The 19,734-nt window shown below is 45.0% G+C and overlaps 1 protein-coding gene across 1 annotated transcript in view; it reads right to left on the reverse strand.

The window, feature by feature from the left end:
- The window catches only part of adgra1b (adhesion G protein-coupled receptor A1b), a gene marked incomplete at both ends in the record, with an annotated part of 158,145 nt that overhangs the window by 20,289 nt on the left and 118,122 nt on the right, over nt 1–19,734 (reverse strand). The window contains 2 exons of the mRNA XM_079229808.1: nt 463–586; nt 6,780–6,907. Of these exons, the coding sequence (XP_079085934.1) occupies nt 463–586; nt 6,780–6,907 (252 nt within the window). The remainder of the gene's footprint in view (nt 1–462; nt 587–6,779; nt 6,908–19,734) is intronic.

Genomic DNA, 19,734 nt, shown 5'->3' on the forward strand with positions numbered 1-19,734 from the left:
TGTAAATGCCATAATACCTTTGACGCTGTCATTAAATGAACATCGGTGTGGTAACTAAACTTCCATGGGGAAAAAAAACATATTTACAGTATGTGGAATTCTAATGACCAGTAAATCTTTTATATACTGTCACTTTCCAAAATGTCCGGAAAAGTGACACAACATTTGGGCTATGACGCCCACAGCTAGCCCCAGGCAACAAGAGCAGACACAGACAATAGAGAGACAGAGAGTGAGTGCATTCATGATGGGAAAGGCCTGAATCATTAGGCCTCATTGTGTCAACACTTTGCTATATGACTTACTGGAGCATACATGCAGTTGAAGCATGAACACACATAAAGCCGACCTACTATACGTCCACATACTGCACTCTCTGGTCACTGGCACCTGAATAGACGTTCATAATCAATTTTCAGACAAGCTTTGAGAGTGGGATGAATGAAAAGGGAATGCACTTACTGCTTGACAGATGATGGGGTATTTGATTCGATTGATGCCGCCGGCAAACACAGCAAAGGTCAGAGCCGTGTGGAAACAGAAGTTGAGAAGCATATGCCATCCCTTCCGACTGATGCGGATTGCACTGCCAAAAGAGACCAAGAATCAAAAGAATTAGCAGGTAAATACCAGAACCCCCACAGTGTTGTGTGTTTCATCATCTCACTGAGCTTCATTGTTAAAGGTATAGTGCCCATCAGTCACTTCAAGTGTGATTTGAGCCTGCATTTTGCAAGGTCTGCATAAATTACCCCTTTCTTTTACCTTGCTGCTGCCATATAGATTAACAACCATGGGGAGCCTGGGGAATGCTGCTGGTGCAAACGAGCCATTACGTACTCGGCTGCTGATACACGTGCTGAATAATATAATATTTTCTAAAAACATTTCAACCTTGGCTCAACTTTGAAAAGCAATGATTCACATTCAATATTTTCAAGTTGGGTCAACACACCATCTGGAAGTCAGTTTCATTAAAGTAATTCATTTAGAGCTGGTGGTTGGTTACGGTTGCTGAGATATTTTATATTTCACCTAAACATGTTTAAAAAAATGATATTTAGTTGGTTTGGTTAGTTTGGTTTGAAGTCTGACACACTACACATCAGAGAGAGAGACAGAATGTTTGCCATCATCTCATGACGTCTAATTGGGTGCCATGTTATCAATCACTCACGGTCGAACCACGCTCACGCTTGATGACTAATTGTATTACAACGACGGCATTGTGGAACAGTGGGAACATTGTAGAACAAACAAAACTCAGGAACAGAGCAGGAGAACATGTTACATGAGTATATGGGCCCCAGTGCATGCTGGGAGCTTTGCCTACATGCCCTACTTCGTTGGGATGCTCGTATGCGATGGAATATAAACTACTATTTTAAGGTTGACTTTAATAAAGATAAAATATTTTATGGCCCCTATGGCAGACTTAATTTAAAAATAAGTCATCGGATTTTTGTACCTGAAAAAAGTGCACCGAACCATATCTGCCTTTGACTTTGAAGGCTTTGAAGGCACACATCAGTTTCCTTATAAGATTTCCTTCATGCAAAAAGCTAAAACAACACAAACATGCAGAGAAGATCCAGTCAGTGACAGAGAAATTCATTTTTAATTGAAAAGTGTTAACGGGAATGTTTTTCATGACCAATGAAAAGAAAAGTGCAAACTAAAGAATCAGTTTTAAAGGTCAACCCCCTCTGGTAACCAGAGAAAGTTAAAAAAGGTTAAGAATGATTCAAATGCATTTTTTTTAAAAATTGAAATCCTCAGGATAATGTGTTTTTTAGAATGTTGGATCTCGGGGATAGAGCTAGTCACAAATCATATTATTAGTATGAGCCCAGTGTGTTAGTCAGTGTGCAGCCTTCCTACACAGCTTCTTCACCCACTTACACACAAACAGAACACGCAGCGGTAAATGCACACAAATAGGAATCACTGCTGGTTTGACGATGAAATAAAAAGAGATTGCTTCCAGTTGGCTGGGCCAATTGAAGTTTTTACAATGCAAAACTAGGCACTCATATCCACTTTGTGAATTCTGGCATTAACAGGGGGTCGGAGGGGGGTTACTCAGTCTCGGGCAGGGCACTTAACCCACATTACCATTTCCCCACCCAGCTGTTAGAAAACAGGCTAAACAGGTCAGGCAACGTCAACATATTTGTCGCGCGGTGTGAATTCACAGGCCATGGATTCTTTTAATGACTTCCCTGTGTCAGCTCCCTCCTTTCCATCCATACAGCCACAGTCTGTCACCATTTGAAATTATATAACCTTGTGCTGAAAATCTCTGCTCCCCAAAATGGAGGAGCGGAGCCCCGGCTGCACGTGAGCCAACTGTAGATGAAGCGGTGGCTCGGCAGTGAGCTATGAGGCGTGTCTGGGGCCGGGGCTTTCGCTGCTCTGTGCGAGGGGAGGGAGAGCTGAAGCTGCTGCTGTCGATGCCTCCGCCGTCGTCCAAGTACTGAACTCTATCCAGCAAGGAGGCCATAAATCAGGCCGGCTCCTGGCCTCCATGGAAGGGGGTTTCATAGGCTCTGCTCTGGGCTTTCATTGGGTCAAGTACATTAACCTGGCATCCCTCCACTTCCCCATCTCCCAGAAAGTAGGGGGGCGGGGTGGGTGGGGTGGGAGGGGATAAAACGGTCTTCTCTGCATCTGCTCTCTAACCCTCCACCCACTGCTGAGCCAACTGTAAGTTACAATAAAGCTGTGGACGGTATTAAATGACAATGTGCAATGGGTGGTTTTGGGCCGACCGCTTCATTGTTGGGAGACACGTTCTAAACATGCTGATTAGTCCCATAAAACATGGTGGCAGGGCTGTTAAATGGAGAAATGGGAGTGGTTTCATGCTAATTATGATGGAGGAAGGGGAGCATCCTGGCAACAATAGGGCTGGGCTCTATGGTTGAAATCAGAAGGCAAGTCACATATAAGAACATATAGTTTAGAACACTGCAATAACGTAATAATGACATAATAAACTGTTGGAGTCCTACTTTATTTACCGGCCTTTACCACTTTACAACAGAATTACCATTGACTCATACACCTGCTGACTTGCCAAATGTAAGTCCAATATTTTTTGTTCGGTTTTGGGCTCCACCAACTCCTGAGGGAAATATTTGACTCTTCAGCTGCTAAGTGTTCCACGATGTTTACTGGCAAGCCACAAGGTTTGGTGCTGAGCAGGTGGTGTACAATAGTTTTTTTCACAGAAAACAGCTGCCTGCTGCTGTTGATTGGAGCGGCTTTAAGTATCATTATTTTGTTGCTTTTGAATCATTAATTTGGAAAGGAGAAATTCAAACAAACATGGTCATATTGTGATTATGAATCCACTAGAAGCTGAACGGTTGCCCCAGCCCCCAGCTCTACTTGACAATATTAGTATTAACTTAGTAAGTCTTTTCTTTTCAACACTAGCTGATAGGGCATTATTAATCACATTACTCTGCGCTGTTTTTGCTCCCTTTAATTACAGACACTCAATTCCTGATAACAATAATAACTCCTATTGTATTTCTCCTTCTTATGGGATCATGGGATCATCATACAAGTATTTATCAAGATTCCCACCATGCTTTGGCTGGAAACCAAGCATGTACATGCAGACATGCAGGCCCAGGTGTAGCCCAGTGCAACACTGCATTGGGCTACACCTGGGCCTGCATGTCTTTACATTTGTGTAAATGTAGACTATGAGAAGTCGTGCTGCATCAGCTGCTTACGGTTCCTAACCGTAATAGCAGACGACAACAGAGATGTCTCATATTCACTTGTACGAGCCTTTAAGGCGGCGCGCAGCAGCACGGACAGTAAACGTCACACGTGTCGTCGGTGTGGAAGTTCTTCGGCGTGAGGGACAAAGACATAACGCTTGCAATTCGCCAAAACAAGCCATGGAGGAACAACCTGAAGAACACTTGCAACAACTAACTTTATCAGACACGTATCGTATTGTTATTCATTCCCATGCATGCTGCTCAGAGCAATCACAGTGCCGACAGCGTGGAGCCTCTCGCTCCACTCTCTCAGTCCTGTTTATGATGGCGCTAACAGCTAATGCACGGAGGTTGTATTGGCTTGATTATGATGCGTTTAAGCTCTGCTCAGTAAAAGTGTAAAAAAGAGGATTGAACGAAGGTAAATTATAACGCTATGACGTGCTCAAATGTAATCTTGCAAAATGTAGTTTTTGGCTAGAAACTTGAATAAATAAAGTTGGTTGAAGGAGTTGTTTTCACAGCAATGTGAGATAGATATAAGGGAAGGAATTATGAACGGCTTCAATTTCTAACAGTAGCTTTAAGATTCTTGAATATGAACGTATTTATAACAAAGCTAGTATTTAAATAACAATACAATATATCTTATTAACACCGAAGATTATGAAAGTAAAAGGTTAACATTTAGAATTTGTTAGGGTTTTTACTGACTTAGGGACCTTGAAAAAAAAGTTAAGTTGGAACCTTGCTGTCAATTATAGTTCTTAAAAAGAAAATGGGAATCGGCAAATAAGATGTGGGAATCAGACAAGGAAATTGCAATCATTGCATCTCTAGACAACTGCAATACTTCTTTTTTTTTTACGGAAGAAAAAGTCATCAGCTTGAGAACTGTGAGACGATCTGCAGAAACATCCTTTTAATATGACTTTTCTGTGGATTTATGGCTTCTCGTTGTCGAACATCAATGACCACTGGAAAGACGAACTTCCTCTGATCCCATCAGTGTGTGCATGACATCGGTGCTATGACTCTGGGAACACTTGATACAAATAGCGCCAATTGGGTTCAAAGGATTCGGGGTTCAAAGGAGAAGCGGGATGATATCCACCATTGTGCTGTTTACTCGACGAATACATCACACATCACCATTGCACCTCCTAATCCCGGATCAGATCTTTATCTTGGCTTATCTCGCTGGCAGAGACAGAACCAACAGCACATCCTGCATGCATGTGTTTATGCATGTGAGCATGTGTCTGTGAGCTGAAGTGAGAAAGTGACAAATTTAAACGCGTGCAATCCACAGCGCCTGTCCTTGAACTGCCTCCCTCGCATTCTGCCCATTTAACACGCGGTGCTCGGATACTGTCAGTCAGCGGGAGTGATACTCCATAACCAAAGTGTTGCTAAACAGAGATGTGTTTCACTGCTGGGGAGGGCCAGAGGGCCTAGAGGGAGGCGTGGAGGACGAGGAGGTGTTGGATTTTGTTAATGTGAGCGTCGCTGAGAGAGGAACCCATCGAGTGTAACAGACACCATGGAAGCGCCGGCCTTATGTTTTAAATATGGAATTTTTCTCTGGAATTAATGCGTTTTTGCTCTAAGAAGCACTTTGTGGTGAATGAGTGCATTGACGCGCGCACAATCGTATTTTGTACCCATGTGTGTACACGTCCACCTAGATGTTCTAGCTGGAGAGCAAACGTAGAGATCGGGTTCCTGTTGCATGTAAACAGCATTTTATTGCTATGTTTATGTATGCATTGATATGAATAACTATGTTCCATGTAAACGTCATAGCCCAAGTCATAATAATGAACAAAACCATGATAAGAATGGCATACTAATGTTTATGCAAACACAGTCTGCTCTGACTAATATTTATACATTTAGCAAAACTGATAAAAAAAACCACTACTGTATGATTATACATGTAGGCCTAAATAAATGCTTCCAAGTCTAGTAAAATACCACTATGGTTTAGCATATATGTTTATTCAAAGATTAATTTTAAAATAAAGATTTTTTGGAGTATTTGTGTTTTCCCCTTCACACATGCAGTGGTGCATTACTACCACTCCATTACAAAAGGCCCCCGATTGAAGTTTTTTTCGCATTCTTCTTCACCTCACCCTATCAACATGTCTTTAAACCCTACGTATCATGGTCGTGCATTATTATTATTGTTTATTAATACACCAATTCTGCACAAAACATCAGGATATCCAGTGGTGTTGGGGAGCTGTTTACATTCGAATTGAATCACGAATCTCCATCTTCTACCATTTTGAAATTGCTCCTGTCTGTGTTGCAGTTTTTTTTCCGTCCCTCCAGTCAATACTGCAGCGCCAGACGACAGTAAGCGATGCTGCTGTTTGGAGCCCCAGATGCTGTCATCTCCGTCTGACTGCAGGAGGACGCACCCTGTCTCTGTCCCAGGTGTCACAGACGGATGCAAACTGCCAGTGCTGCTGCGCGTTTTAGGCGGATTAAAAAACATCAATAAAAGCAGAAACATCTGTCTGAGTTAACTGCGTTATTCTGTAAATAGAATATTTGTATTTATTTGTTTTAGAAAATGTGACATTTGAGACATTTCCTACGTATTAAAATGGATGGAGAGCTATTCCAATGAGGGCACATTAATGCCACGGACGTGATGAAGTGACTGATGCTCGACAAGAAAAATAGATGACGAATTGCTGTGCTGAAATAATACGGCAGTCAGGCTCCCGCTGCTTTAATAACGGCAGACGGATGCCACAGTGCAAAAACCGCAGGAGCCACGCGGCACATCCTCTGTCTTCGACTCCATATGGGATACTAAAGGTGGCCTGAATGTCCCGTAGAAATCCATTAGAAGCATGCTATGACTGTCTGAAACACCCATCTGCGCTTGTGTTTCAGATCCTCTTAGTCAGACAGGCTGCAGTGCTCAAACCATGGAGGTGGGGGATCGCAAACGCATCTGCACGTGGAAATAAAGTCGACGGAGGTTGCGTGAAGTATATAGAGGCGGCGCCTGCTGCTTACCTGTGGTGCACTATGTATGTGATGATGGAGGCGAAGAGGCAGAGCAACATGACCGCCGTGCAGGCATACACGACCGGGTGCAGAAACTCCCCAGGGTACGGGGGGAAAGACAGCACCTTCTTCAGATCCTACGGCAAGAAATAGACAGGGGGGGGGAGAGAGAGAAAGATACATTATAAAATACATTTCCATAAAGAATAATCAGTGAGCAAGAACTAGGCCTGAGCAGTGACAGCGGTTTTCCGACATTCAAAGACGGAGGTGAAGAGCTCACCACATGCATAGGAAGAGCAAACTAGAAAAACACAAATGGATGACGGGGTAATGCATCCCGAGTTAGAACGCTGTCCAAATCAGCATAAAAGAGCAACAACCCTGTCGAGTAGAAGAATATTCTTCCCCCCGCATTTACATTTTGCGTTTCAGGCATTTAGCCGACACTCTTTTTCAACAATCGCGTAATCTTCCCTAGTCTGCTGAGATGAAAAGCTAAACAAAAATGGATAGCAGCCAGGGCAAAAGACAACAAATCAAAACAAAGTTAAGTCGCTTTTTGTGTCTCGAAAAGACACATTGTTAAGAGACGCTTATTAAAACCTTATCAACATCAGAGTCCATTTGCTTTGTAATTTATTCTTCTTCCAGCTCCTTCAGCACACATTCTGACAGCTACAGCAGAAAACTCTCAAAAGCGGAGACACCTTTTTAATACTTTCAGTTAACGCTGCATCTCTGAGCTTTGGGTCTGTTGTATTAAGAGACAAAAACAAGCCGTTGTAAAATCTGTACACCCGTTTGGCATCTCTGTGAGTAGCCAGCAGTGATGTCACGATTTAGGCTCCATCGCGTTGACGTCGCTAAATAAAGTGCACCTTATCTCCATAACCCCCCCAGCTCAGTGCAGCGAGAGTGATCCACGCACACACACAGACACACACAGTCAACACACACACACAGACACACAGACACACACGCTGTCTGACTCCATCATTGTCTCGGTGAGTAGCCAAGTGGGACGTTCTCTCTCTCTCTCTGTGTTTATCCAAAGGCTGATGAGCCTGTCGGGGCCCGTGAGGGGTCGTGACCTTCAGCAAAGCATTTATAAGCACGGTTGCAAAGTAGTGGCCCGAGATGAAATAAAAGGTTTCTGAGGGTGGGTCAGTCCAACACTCATCACAGCGGCTACAAGAGTTTTTCCTGTGCGTCTAACGCTTTGAGACTAATGCCAAGGGGATCTTTAGGGGAGATAGCGGGTCAGCAGTATGAGCTATAAATAGGTGGTATTCATTATCTGAAAGCTGGGAACCTGAAGATCAACTTGAGATGCAGCTTGTTACTAAATCAAAATGAATTGTGTCATTATGATGGATATAGGACCAGCGATCCCATGCTTGATTTTGTTTCATAAATTGTTGCAGCAATGTCTAGGTTGATATCATTTGTTACACAGATTTGTGGTTAAATTGAGTTGCTAAAAACTATGAAAAATCTCGAAACATTTCTACATTGAGACACCAAAGACTTTGACGAACATCAAAGAAAAACCCATGCTGGGATTTGGTATGTAAAACTTAGAATTATGCATGAGTAAATTTTGTTTGTCATTATATACCAAGGAAAGCTACAAAGTCACTACAATGAAACGGCTGCCATGGTGATTAACACCATCACACATTAATGTCATTGGATCCACAAGAGTCTCTGCTTTCCAGTAATACTCAATTTATGCAATTCCAAGACTGTTTAGGGACCTCAGTATGCAAAAATATTCCATACATTAATTTTAAGAAAGGCAAAAATTACACATTTATCCTCCATGCAAAATGGTTGCGACCCATGCATGCCTTAACTACAGCATGATGAGCATGCTAAAGACAGATATATCGGCCCGGTCTGCTGTAGATCCTGCAGGTCTCAGAGGGTTAGAGAGGAAAAGGGGAGTCAAAGAGCTTTTGAGGCCTTTTTGATGTATAAGCATCATTGCTCTGATATCGTTCTGCTACCTTCAAAGGGATTACTTTATTGTAAACTACAAACTGCATAGAATAATAGAGCCAGACGCACTGAAACATGTTTCCCACCCATCCATCATCTATACCCATGTTGCCCTTTACAGGGTCATGGTTGGCTGGAGTCTTTTTGCAGCGAGGGGAAGGCTACACCTTGGGCAGGTCGGCAGTCTATCACAGGGCTAACACATACGTAGGAAGACAGCATTTACTCTCGCATTCACACCTACAGGAAGACTATTGAAGCATTATAGCATATGAAGATCTTTGGAGAGCAGGGACTGTTTCTTAGCCTTTCCAAAACCCAAAACAAATACACTGAAGTCTAAGGAATAGATCCCAGTGTGTTTATCTGCCTCCAAAATGGGCGGCTAGTGTCAACTTGAAATCAAGGACTCATTGTTTCAAAAGTGACAACAAGTGTTAAGTAATAAGTCTGCCAGCGTTACCATTTTAAACTACAAATGCACTGTCTTTGGATTTTGGGAGCAAAGCAGGTAACCCATGAAGTAACACAGACAGAATGGCACCAACAGGCCCTGGAGAGGCACCAGCCAGGCAGTTAAACTTGCTCTGATCAGTCATGGGTCAAATCATTACTGTGTGATGTCAACCAGAGATGGAGAGGAAACTGCCATTTATTTTAAACTGAACAAAACAAACCTGCTAGCAAACACATCCAGCAGACACAGAGCAACATTAGCATTGATTTAGAGATGTGCCTGTGTCCACCTGATGAATGGAAGTCCAATATCAGCTCTCCTTCTGAGTCTTTAGCTCCCCTTTGGCTGCTAAAAGCTCCACTTTCTTCACCACCCGGGTTGTCTGTTGTTTAGTGCTAAACAGGTAGTGTACAGTGGGTTTGCCAGGCTGTTAGCTACCTGCTGAGGGCTGTCAAACAAAACCTGGAGCTGAAAGATGCTAAAACACCAATGAGCTTACGGGAACTGCAGTCAGGAGGTAATTGTTTGGTGGGCTTGTCACTGTGTGCAACACCTTCCAGTGTATTCATTTGATACATTGCTTATGTAAAAACATATTTACTGGAGCAGCTTTAACACTAACCATAATATCTCTGAAGGACTACTTTCAGAAGGTGGTGGAAAAGAAAGAAAGAAAGAAAGAAAGAAGAGTTTGCAGCTTGGCCATAAAAAATAAGAAGAAGACAAGAAGGGAGGGCTGGAGGAAGACTGTAATTAGACCTGAGCAATAAAATATATCATCATTTGGAAGCGCAGCAGCACAAACAGGGTAAAAAGAAAATGTCAGAGAGAAGGAAAGGACGTTGAGGGGGAGGCCTTTTTGGGGGAGAAAGCACACGAATAAAACACATTCCAAAAATGTAAACAGCCCCACATAATTTGGTAGCTTCGGATTTACAGGGAATTATTAAGTTTGTATTTGTCCCCGGAGCGATGTCATGGAAGGACAATGAAAGCTGGTGTTAATTACAGCTCAATGAATTGATGTCGCCAAAGCAATTAATAAATAAATAAATCCAGCCCTGAAGCATCAGCAAGACATGCTGCTGAAATGAAGCTGTTAAGTCAGTAAGCTGATTGATATACTTAAAGAGTAAATACCACTTCATAGGGGTTTAGATCATGAAAAATAACCAAAGGTCGAAGAGAAATCGTTTCCGAAGGAATCAGTAACTGCTTCTGTAAAAACTGAATCGTGCTCAGACACAGTGAGCGTCTCGCTGAAGTGTCACATGGTGAGTGACGGCAGCCATAGTTAAATGGCTTTAGGTGTGAGGGGAGGAAGTCAAACGTTCTCATGGGATACATCATCATCATCATCATCATCATCATCATCATCATCATCACTGGGCTTATAACGATGGCTGAGAATGTCAGCCTCTCGCCTCCAGAGTCTTTAACCATTTCTCACCCCAACAAATAAAGCTCACCAGCCTACAGATGTGCTGAGCGGCTTTCCTCAAAATCCATAAGACGTCATGCATCTTAGAAATGGTTACTCACAAAACCATACGCGTGCCCCAGTGCCTTACAGCTAAAAAGTTTCAAATACGCTTTTTAGTTTCCAAGAAATCAATACACTGTGCACAAAGACTGACAGTCTGCAACTTGAAATGCTGTTGCCAGTTTAAAAACTGTGTTTAGAAACTGCATTTACATTTTTTTTTACCATATTCTTTGATTTATCTTTTTTTTATTTGTATTAATTCAGAGCACTGTCTACCATCTTTTCAATCTTTTCCATTTCTAGTAATCTCTCCAATTCTGTCAATACTTTGTGCTACTATCATATCTACGTCTGGACCAATCATAACAGGCCACTGATGCGATTTGCAAGATTTGAGTAATATACCTGCATGGATAAATAAATAAGCTATCTTGACATTGAAATTGAATTTCTGTTTTATCGCTGACGATTTCAGATGGAAATCAAAGGACGACAAACAGTATTAACTTCTGTAATATTAGGAAATCGTGCCATTTTCCACCTTTTTTTAAAACATTTTATAGACCAAACAATGAATAGAAACCCCCTAAAAAAGAACCACAAAAAACATACAAGAGAATTCTATGAGTCTAACAAACAAATCAGACAGCTTCCAGACCCGCCAAAGGAGGACAGCAGGGGCCTAAAGCTTTGAGGAGAAACCGGCCGGCTCAAAGTGAATGAGTAAACCTTCTTCAACAACTACTTCAGACGTACCCTTGTGCAAGGTGCTGAACAGAGCTGCACACAGGCCAACAATAGAGGAACTTCCATTTTATGGTGCAGCGTATACAGCAGAGGAGTCTGAAAGCGAAGAAGGGCAAAGCTGGAATAGAGCGTGCATGCTCAGCAGAACCCTCCCCTGGACAAATAAAGGTTACAAGAAAGAAAGACCTTACAGCAGAGCAGGGCTGTGGTGAGAGAATCGAGAGAAAAGAGGAAGAAGGATGAAGGGAGCCTGACCCTTTTAGCCAAAAGAAATAATGGTGAGGCGGGCGACAGGGTGTCCTGAATATGTGTGTGTGTGCACATGGCGCCGGAGAAGCAGTGTTCGTGCTCCCGGGTGATGTGGGGCAAACTAAGAAGAGAGGGATTGTGTGCTTGCCCTGAATTGGGTCCGAATCATTTCCTGGAAAAACACGTGCAGATGCTCTGATGTTTGCGTCTCTTGAAGGCGGCCACAGTTGAGTTCTACATAGACTCCAGTACATTTAGGTCACGTATGGGCCTCTCAGTGATGTGTAACAGATACACACTGAAAAGTTGCGGCTCCCCTGTCGGGCCCGGCTGTCATGAAGACTGATGGGCCGCTGGCGTAGCTCGCGGCGCGCGCTAAACAACTCTCCCCTGCTGTACTCTTCAGACGGGGACAGTTGCAGCCGGCTTCAAGTGTGATTCCTCTGCTCTCCGCGTTATCGTCGCTGTTGCTATCGTGTTACATCACAGCGCCACTGGCCACTTTATCAATGTGACCACTCTCTCTCAGCAAAATTCATTACCACCCAGGGCAGCTTAGTTTAGCCTATTCTGGATTAGCGCGGGCACGTTACCTCTGAACATCTCCATTGTCCCCGAGTGTCTACAGCTGAACAGGCCCCTGATCCCCTGTTTGTGTTGTATTTACAACTTTAATCCAGGATCCTCCCCCCGCCCAAAAATGCCCAAATCAGATTACTAGAGTCAATTAAACTTGATCCATAATCTCGTCGTACAGGCACAGTGGGTGCAAGGTTATCCGAGCTGCAAAATAAAATTGGGGCAAATGCGCTGTTGATCTGTGGGGACTACTCGGCGTCTGGAAACAGCAAAACCTCCAGGAGCCAAACTCTTGCAAATTTAACGTGTTTCTCTTTTAATTGACGCTGTCGTAGCCGCGGAACGCGCGGGGCCAATGTCACAACATATGTCCTCGCAAATGTGCTCCTTCACCCTGTTGTAATCGCATTGGTGCACGCAAGGACGCACGAGCATTGTGGGAGAGGAGGAAGAGCGAGAGAGAGGGAGAGAGAGAAAGAGAGGGAGTGAGCGAGAGGAAAACAAAATTAAAATCCTCTAGTGAACAGCCTGCGGGCTCTCAGCTCCCATCCAGCACTGTATTTTATCATCCTTGAGTGGCCGCAACACAACCGGAGTGAGTGTGCAAATCAAACCCACTCTGGATCGCCTGTGCGACGGAGAGAGAGAGAGAGAGAGAGAGAGAGAGAGAGAGAAAAGAGAGAGAGAGAGAGAGAGAGAGAGAGAGAGAGAGAGAGAGAGAGAGACGGGACAGCAGGCGGGGCGGAATAAACTCTGGACTTGACAACGGTCGCAGATAACGGCCATGCACCACTGATGCAGGTCATCAGCGCCTCAGCTGCACCTTGGGGCCGTCACTCAGCTCGAGGCGTTGAGATACGGTCATGCTCTTAGCAATCAGCCCCCACCCCACCTCCCTGTTCAACAGCGGAGGCAAACACGGCCCACCGTGAAACGGGTAATTCAATCACGAGTGGAATCAAGCGCCCATCCATCAAATCAACAAACATTCCGAGCTGATGGGGAACCTCGGCGTGAACGATGAAGCCCCTCTAGATGAGCACCGTCGACGAATGAGGCTCAGACGTAGCAGTCATGGCGCATTTATCTCCTCAAACATCACGGGGGCATTGTTTCATTAGCATTAATTTCTCTAGAGCCTCGGATTAGAAGGGTTGTATATATAGCTTCAGGCGATTCCAATTCCTATACAAAAGATACCGTAATCGCTGTTCTGTGGAGTTGTTTAAAGCGTGACTATCAAATAAATGGACCTTGTGCACTTGCTTAGTGCTGCAAACAGCACAAACTAGTAATTCACTGTAGGCAATCCCTCCCTCTATGACCGGAAACAAAGAGACGCGAGTACACACGTCTGCTATGAACAGAGTGAATCAATACGAGCAAATGTGAAAGCATAGAGAAGATAGCTTTTTAATATAGGACGGAGACACTGGGATGACTCTAATCTCTTTCTCTCTTCAGCTTGTTATTTATCCAGGGAAGGTTTGCTGAACATAATGCCTCCTTTCACACTCATACAGTCAAAAACACACACACACACACACACACACACACACACACACACACACACACACACACACACACACACACACACACACATACACGGCTACGCCTGACACACCAACATGTTGCATTTACGGCTTCAATGGCTTTGTTATCAGATCTGATCAAATTCAGATCCTTTATCTAATACTCAGTTTCCCCATTATTAGGTGCACCGAGCAAAAAATAACGCAATCTAATGCAACAGTTCTACGGTGACTAATCCCTTCATGATGGGGACATTTTAAGAGAGATGTGGCTTCAAATGGAAAACCATTTTGGAGGATGTACTTTGCTTGTGGCTCCGTGAGGCTGCGCCGTGGTCACCATGCACCCGCTGCTGGATGTGATCAGGAAATCACGCCAAAAACCATCTTGTCAGGCTTCAAGTAATGTGTTTCGGGCCGATTAGCATCCTGTTAGGTTCTACTGGCAACTATGGCTATGGTTTTGCTTTGTGTGTGTGTGTGTGTGTGTGTGTGTGTGTGTGTGTGTGTGTGTGTGTGTGTGTGTGTGTGTGTGTGTGTGTGTGTGTGTGTGCGTGTGTGTGTGTGTGTGTGTGCGTTGACGTAGAGGCTGGTGTAGATGCTGCAATAGCATCGGTTCTGTCAGAACTGGAGAGCATTTCTTCTTTGAAGAAAGAGCAAAGAACGACACTGGAGGCTCCTCTCCATCTAAAAGATGTGTTTTTTTCTCCTCAATTCTCCTGACAGATGGTTCATCCAATGACCTGTTATGTATTTTTTTTGTGCCTGCCCGAACTGGTTCCACTGGGATGGTTCTGTGTGATAAACCACCTGGCACGTCAGGTTAGCACAGCAGGGCTGAATGCTATCGGCGGCATGCCGACCACATCTACGAAGCTCACAATGACAACGCTAACATGCTAGCTTCTTGTGATGGTTACACGCCGCAGGCTGATGGGTAATGTCATTCGTTTTGCAGGTTATTGGACTAATAGAGCTTTTACCTGATGATGGCGCTCAATGAGAAGTTATGGGATCCACAAATGTATTATATTTCATCCCATGAGAGCATGAATGGACCGCAATTGACTGGCAATCCATTCAATGGTTGTCGGTGTATTTCAGTGTTAATTTCTACATTTCAAAACGACAAGGTGACAGTTAGTACCGGCTACAAGCGAGGAACCAGTTTGCATGTTGCTCTTTGCAGATAAAAAAGGAGCAAAGAGCTTTTTGATGCCCTCAGACTTCGCTGTATCTTGCCAACCTGGCGCCGAATCCAAAACGGCACTCGCCATCAGAACCCGACCCCAATTTCATGTCGAGACTTTTTAGGCTCCCTCCGACATTAGGCTCAAGCCTCCAGCCGGCCCCTCCAAAACATTCCATCTGTCTGAGAACGTGAATCAATAAAAAATAAATCTGAGAGAAGATTGTTTTGAGAATGTAGAGCAAAGCGGCTGGAATGAGACGAACCCTCTTCAACGGGGTTTCGTTTTAATCTGACTGTGTGAGCGAGCCTGAAACTCTGCCTGCCAACATCACGTCGCTCACCTTCTTTACGTGCACGTGTGTGCGCATGAGAGGGAGAGAGAGAGTGAGAGAGAGAGAGATAGTTGGTAGGTGTTGTCTGAGAGGGGTGACTCATCTCTTCCAATCGCTCCGCGCCACAGAATGCTCAATGGATGGGGCTATGTGTGCGTTCACATGTGTGCACACACACACACACGCACATGCATGTCAGAAACACCTCGGCCCTCTTACACATGCTGCTCACACTCTGAGGTCCCTCGGCACAGCGAATGGGAGCATGCATTAGCCAGCCAGCGCCTCGTTCCCTTGCCGGTCGATACGTTGTACGCATGTCGCTGTAACAATGGCTGAGAGCAGGGCAGCGCTCCACGGGTTCTGCTCTGTTAACGCCGTGGCGGAGAGGACGCACACTGCAAACCCGGCCTCTTGTAAAGCCCTCTGGTAAATGAGCGCTTTGTCTCCTGGGCAAACCTCTAGTCAGCCGCCTCGTGGCTCTATTTGCATCACCGTGTTTGCCACCGCCTCCCAGAAGAAGCCAAAATGAACCCCTTTGCCGTGTTCCCTAACTGATTGAGGAGCTCTTGAATGAATGCAGTCAACCGTGCAAAGGATGAATGCATGAAGAACATGGCATGTGGTGCGTCGAACGTAAAACAGCGTGCGGCGGGGACGACGGTGAAACACAGTGATAGGGGAGATAAGGAGATGAAGAGTGATTGTGGAGACGGATGGAGGGAGGAGGACACAAAAGGTAAATCATCGCCCCTTCAGTCCAGGAAGCTACTGTACGTCTGCCTCGGATCTCTCTCCCTCAGCCTCTTTTCCCTTCCCCCAAACCACGATGCAATTTTCCTCCATTTTTGATTATAGATTGCTGGCTGTGATCTCAGCCCAGTTCCATTTTACCGCCTGACAGTTGTGCTATCCGTGCCATTTAGGCCTAAGTGGACGCTCCGCTCTCCACCGCCGGCAATTTACATGTTTGCATCTCGTCAGCGCCATTGGTAAGCCACAGTGTCAGGACAGCGAAAAAGGAGGCAGTCTCGGAGCCCAGATTAGTTTTTCACCTTTGATACCGGAGCGCATCACTCACCCGGGCCACACAGAGGCGCGTCTATGGATCGGTAATTCACTCCGTCGTGCATATTTCGGACACATCTTCGCCCGCTCCCTCTCACTCGCGTGTCGACAGGGGACGCACGGAGAAAACACACAATGCCGCTCAGCTCTGAAGATAAACCCAACGGGGCAAAGATTCTTTGAAAATAATCTGGACTGCCATCCATCAAGCTCTCATTGTTGTGTTCTGCGGCATCAAAGAGAAGCTTAGTTAAAAATACTTTCTGCTACCCCAGACTTCACACTTAACCCCACCCAGCTGACATCCAACTGATCTAGGATCTGCCGTGGCCTTCCTTTCACTGGACCCTTCTCTTTAGATTTACTTAATTGGATTTTTTATGAGATTAGAGATTTGAGGATCATGGCGCTCATCTGAAATCCCATTGTTGCATGCTGTGTTTCCTTTGAATTATTACTACAATTTACTGTTCATTTTTAATAGCCAGAACACCCAGCCGTCCAAGGAGGAGAGATCTCTCTTTGAATGAACTCCCCAGAGGTTTTGCTCTTTTTTCTTCTTCTTTATGTGCAGAGTTTGTTTGAGGAGTTTTTCCTTGTTGCTGTCTTGGGTCTGTAAAGCCCTGCGTATGTGATATTGGGCTATGCAAATACATTGACACCTTATCCTGGGCCAATTCGTGGTCTAAAACAGCGGTCCCCAACCACCGGGCTGCGTCGGAAAGATGTTTTATTTTGAAAAATGACCGGATACATCAGTCCGTGCGTCTGAACGTGATACGTTACCCCAAAAATGAAACCCACAATCTAGTGACTGACGGTGGCCTTAAAAGTTAGTTTGGCAATCTCAGAATATCCTGAAATTGCCAAAAAAGCACTGAAAACCCTGCTTCCATTTCCAACCTCCTATCTGTGTTTCCTGCAGTGACAGTGACCAACACTGAGTTACGGAGTAGACTGGACATAAAGAACACACGTCGGGTGTCATTGTCTCTCATCACCCCGAGATGAGACCGACTCGTTACAGAGAAACAAGCTCAGGGCTCCCACTATTACGGCATAATGGTCAGTTGTATTTTCATGCACTTTATATTTGTTTTTATGCCGGTCGTATCATTTTATTATGTCATTTTTATGACGTCATGGCCCACAAAATGAAAATATTGACTTAGACGAAACGGTCCGTGGCGCAAAATGATCAGCTGCAAAGGTCCATGTAGCCTAAACGGCCAGTTCAAGGATACGACTCTCACTCCCAGGTGGATAAATACAAAGCTTTGGGAGTGACCCTTGTCGTTTGATACCAATGCACAAGGCATGTTTTAGAGGAGAGACGCCAGGGTTTCAACAGTGTTCGACGCTCAGAGCGTCAGTAGTCCTCCAGAAAGTCCTCGGAGGCGAGCGGTGGTGGATGGGTGAAACAAACACAGGACCTTTACTCGGGTGGCCGGCGTTCGTGTCACGCGCAAAAACATAGGTTCTGTTACTGCGCAACAGACGTACTTATATCAACCCAAAACCGTGATGTTTTTTCAAACCCCAAACCCGTTTAGATGTTGCCTAAACCTAACCGCACCGCATCACCAATGTTAAACAGGTGTCACCATGGTATTCCGTTGGGCTGGCATTATTCAGTGTTTATTTCCTCATTGTCGACAAATCCCATGCAAAGACCAAAAGCACAACTAATCTACTCCCACTAACTTGTCTGTGCGAGTCCCACGCCCATTAGCTTCTAATGAAGACATAAATCTTTAAAAACGTACGGCACATTAATTTCCCAAAACAGCTGGAAACTGTAGTTTTGAGCTTATTTAAGAGGAGTAAACTGTGCATTTATGGGAACTCTTCTGAGCTGCAGATTAATGCAGGTTAGTGAGTGTTTACAGCAGGATGGTGAATTTACAACTGACTCGACAGTGTTCATGGTAATGAGGGAACGTGTCACTCTACAACAATATCAGGCGTTTGGCTACACAGACAATCCTGTTGTTGTTTTTGTCTTTTCATTGGTTTTGTAGACAAACGTTATAAAATGTCACATGCGTGGCTCGTACTACCAGAGAGCCCAGACGCATGGTTGAACTGCTTTCTGTGGAGTTGTCTGCCCCAAATATCATCAGGTGTTCTTGTAATTCATGATTGGATGTGAAAAGAAATGAAAATTGTGGACACCTGCAAGGTCGGGTTTTAATCTGACAAATCCTCGGCAGCCCCGCTGCAGCCAGCGGGAGGCTACTTTCCTGAAAACACTGGAATGCAAATGTTCACATTGCATTCTAAAAATACAATTTAAACTGTGAGACCTCTGACCAATACATCTGAAGGGCTCTTAATACACTTTGCCTCAAGATATACCCCTTGTCATGTTATCCCCCCTCGACTTACACCAGTCTTTCGGCTGCCCTTATCTCGCCACTAGGAGTGCAATGGGGGCCGCACCGCGTCAATAGCTGCTCCCTAATTATGAGCCGAGCGACCAGCAGCAGCAGCCCCACGCCCTGACAGTAGACCTCAAAGAGATCATGAATGTACTCTCCTTGTGTGCCGAGGAGAAGAATGCACGCTCACAAAGCGATACGGTCAAAACGCCAAAGGTCACGGTGATCGTGATTGGTTGTGGCCGAGAAAGGCCATGATGTATTGTAAACCACTTGCGAGAGCTTAATTTCTTTCGAGTCCCTTATGAAAATGACTGTCGCCTTTCACCTTCGGCCTTGTCTGTTTTTGTGGAGATATACTTTTGCTAATCAGTGGCTGGCAGCAGCAGCAGCAGCAGCGAGATGGAGGGGCAGAGGCGGGCATTCTGGGAGCTGGCTGACAACATGCAGCCAGCCACAGGGCCGCATCGCTTTAACAGTGCCTTAATGCAGAGAGGGGGAAAAGTAAGCACTTAATGTGTTTGTCTAGACTGCCCAGCATTGTGCCAATGAGGTGCTGTCCGGTTCAGTTAAATGCAGCGCACAAATACAGCAACCCAATTGCGAACTAGTGACAGGAGCTCAAACGGAGGCGGAGAGATGGGAGGAGGGAGAGAGAGAGAGAGAGAGAGAGAGAGAGAGAGAGAGAGAGAGAGAGAGAGGCTGTTTACACGGCATGCCCTCATTTCTCCCAAGCTGTTTCTGGGGTTCAGAGAGGGTCGCTCTGTCCACTAGGGAGCAGCTGGTAATAGAAGGAGTGGGACATTAGAACATTGACAGCTTCAGATCAGTTCCCTCTCCTTTTTCTTGTCTTACTGTTTGGTCGAGACGGCGTGCGCCCACATGGACTCCGTCGCACGCACAACGGACCACGCGGGGCTGGCTTCCTTTGGATCGC

This window comes from Taurulus bubalis (assembly GCF_910589615.1).
Source record: "Taurulus bubalis genome assembly, chromosome: 14".
NCBI lineage: Eukaryota > Metazoa > Chordata > Actinopteri > Perciformes > Cottidae > Taurulus > Taurulus bubalis.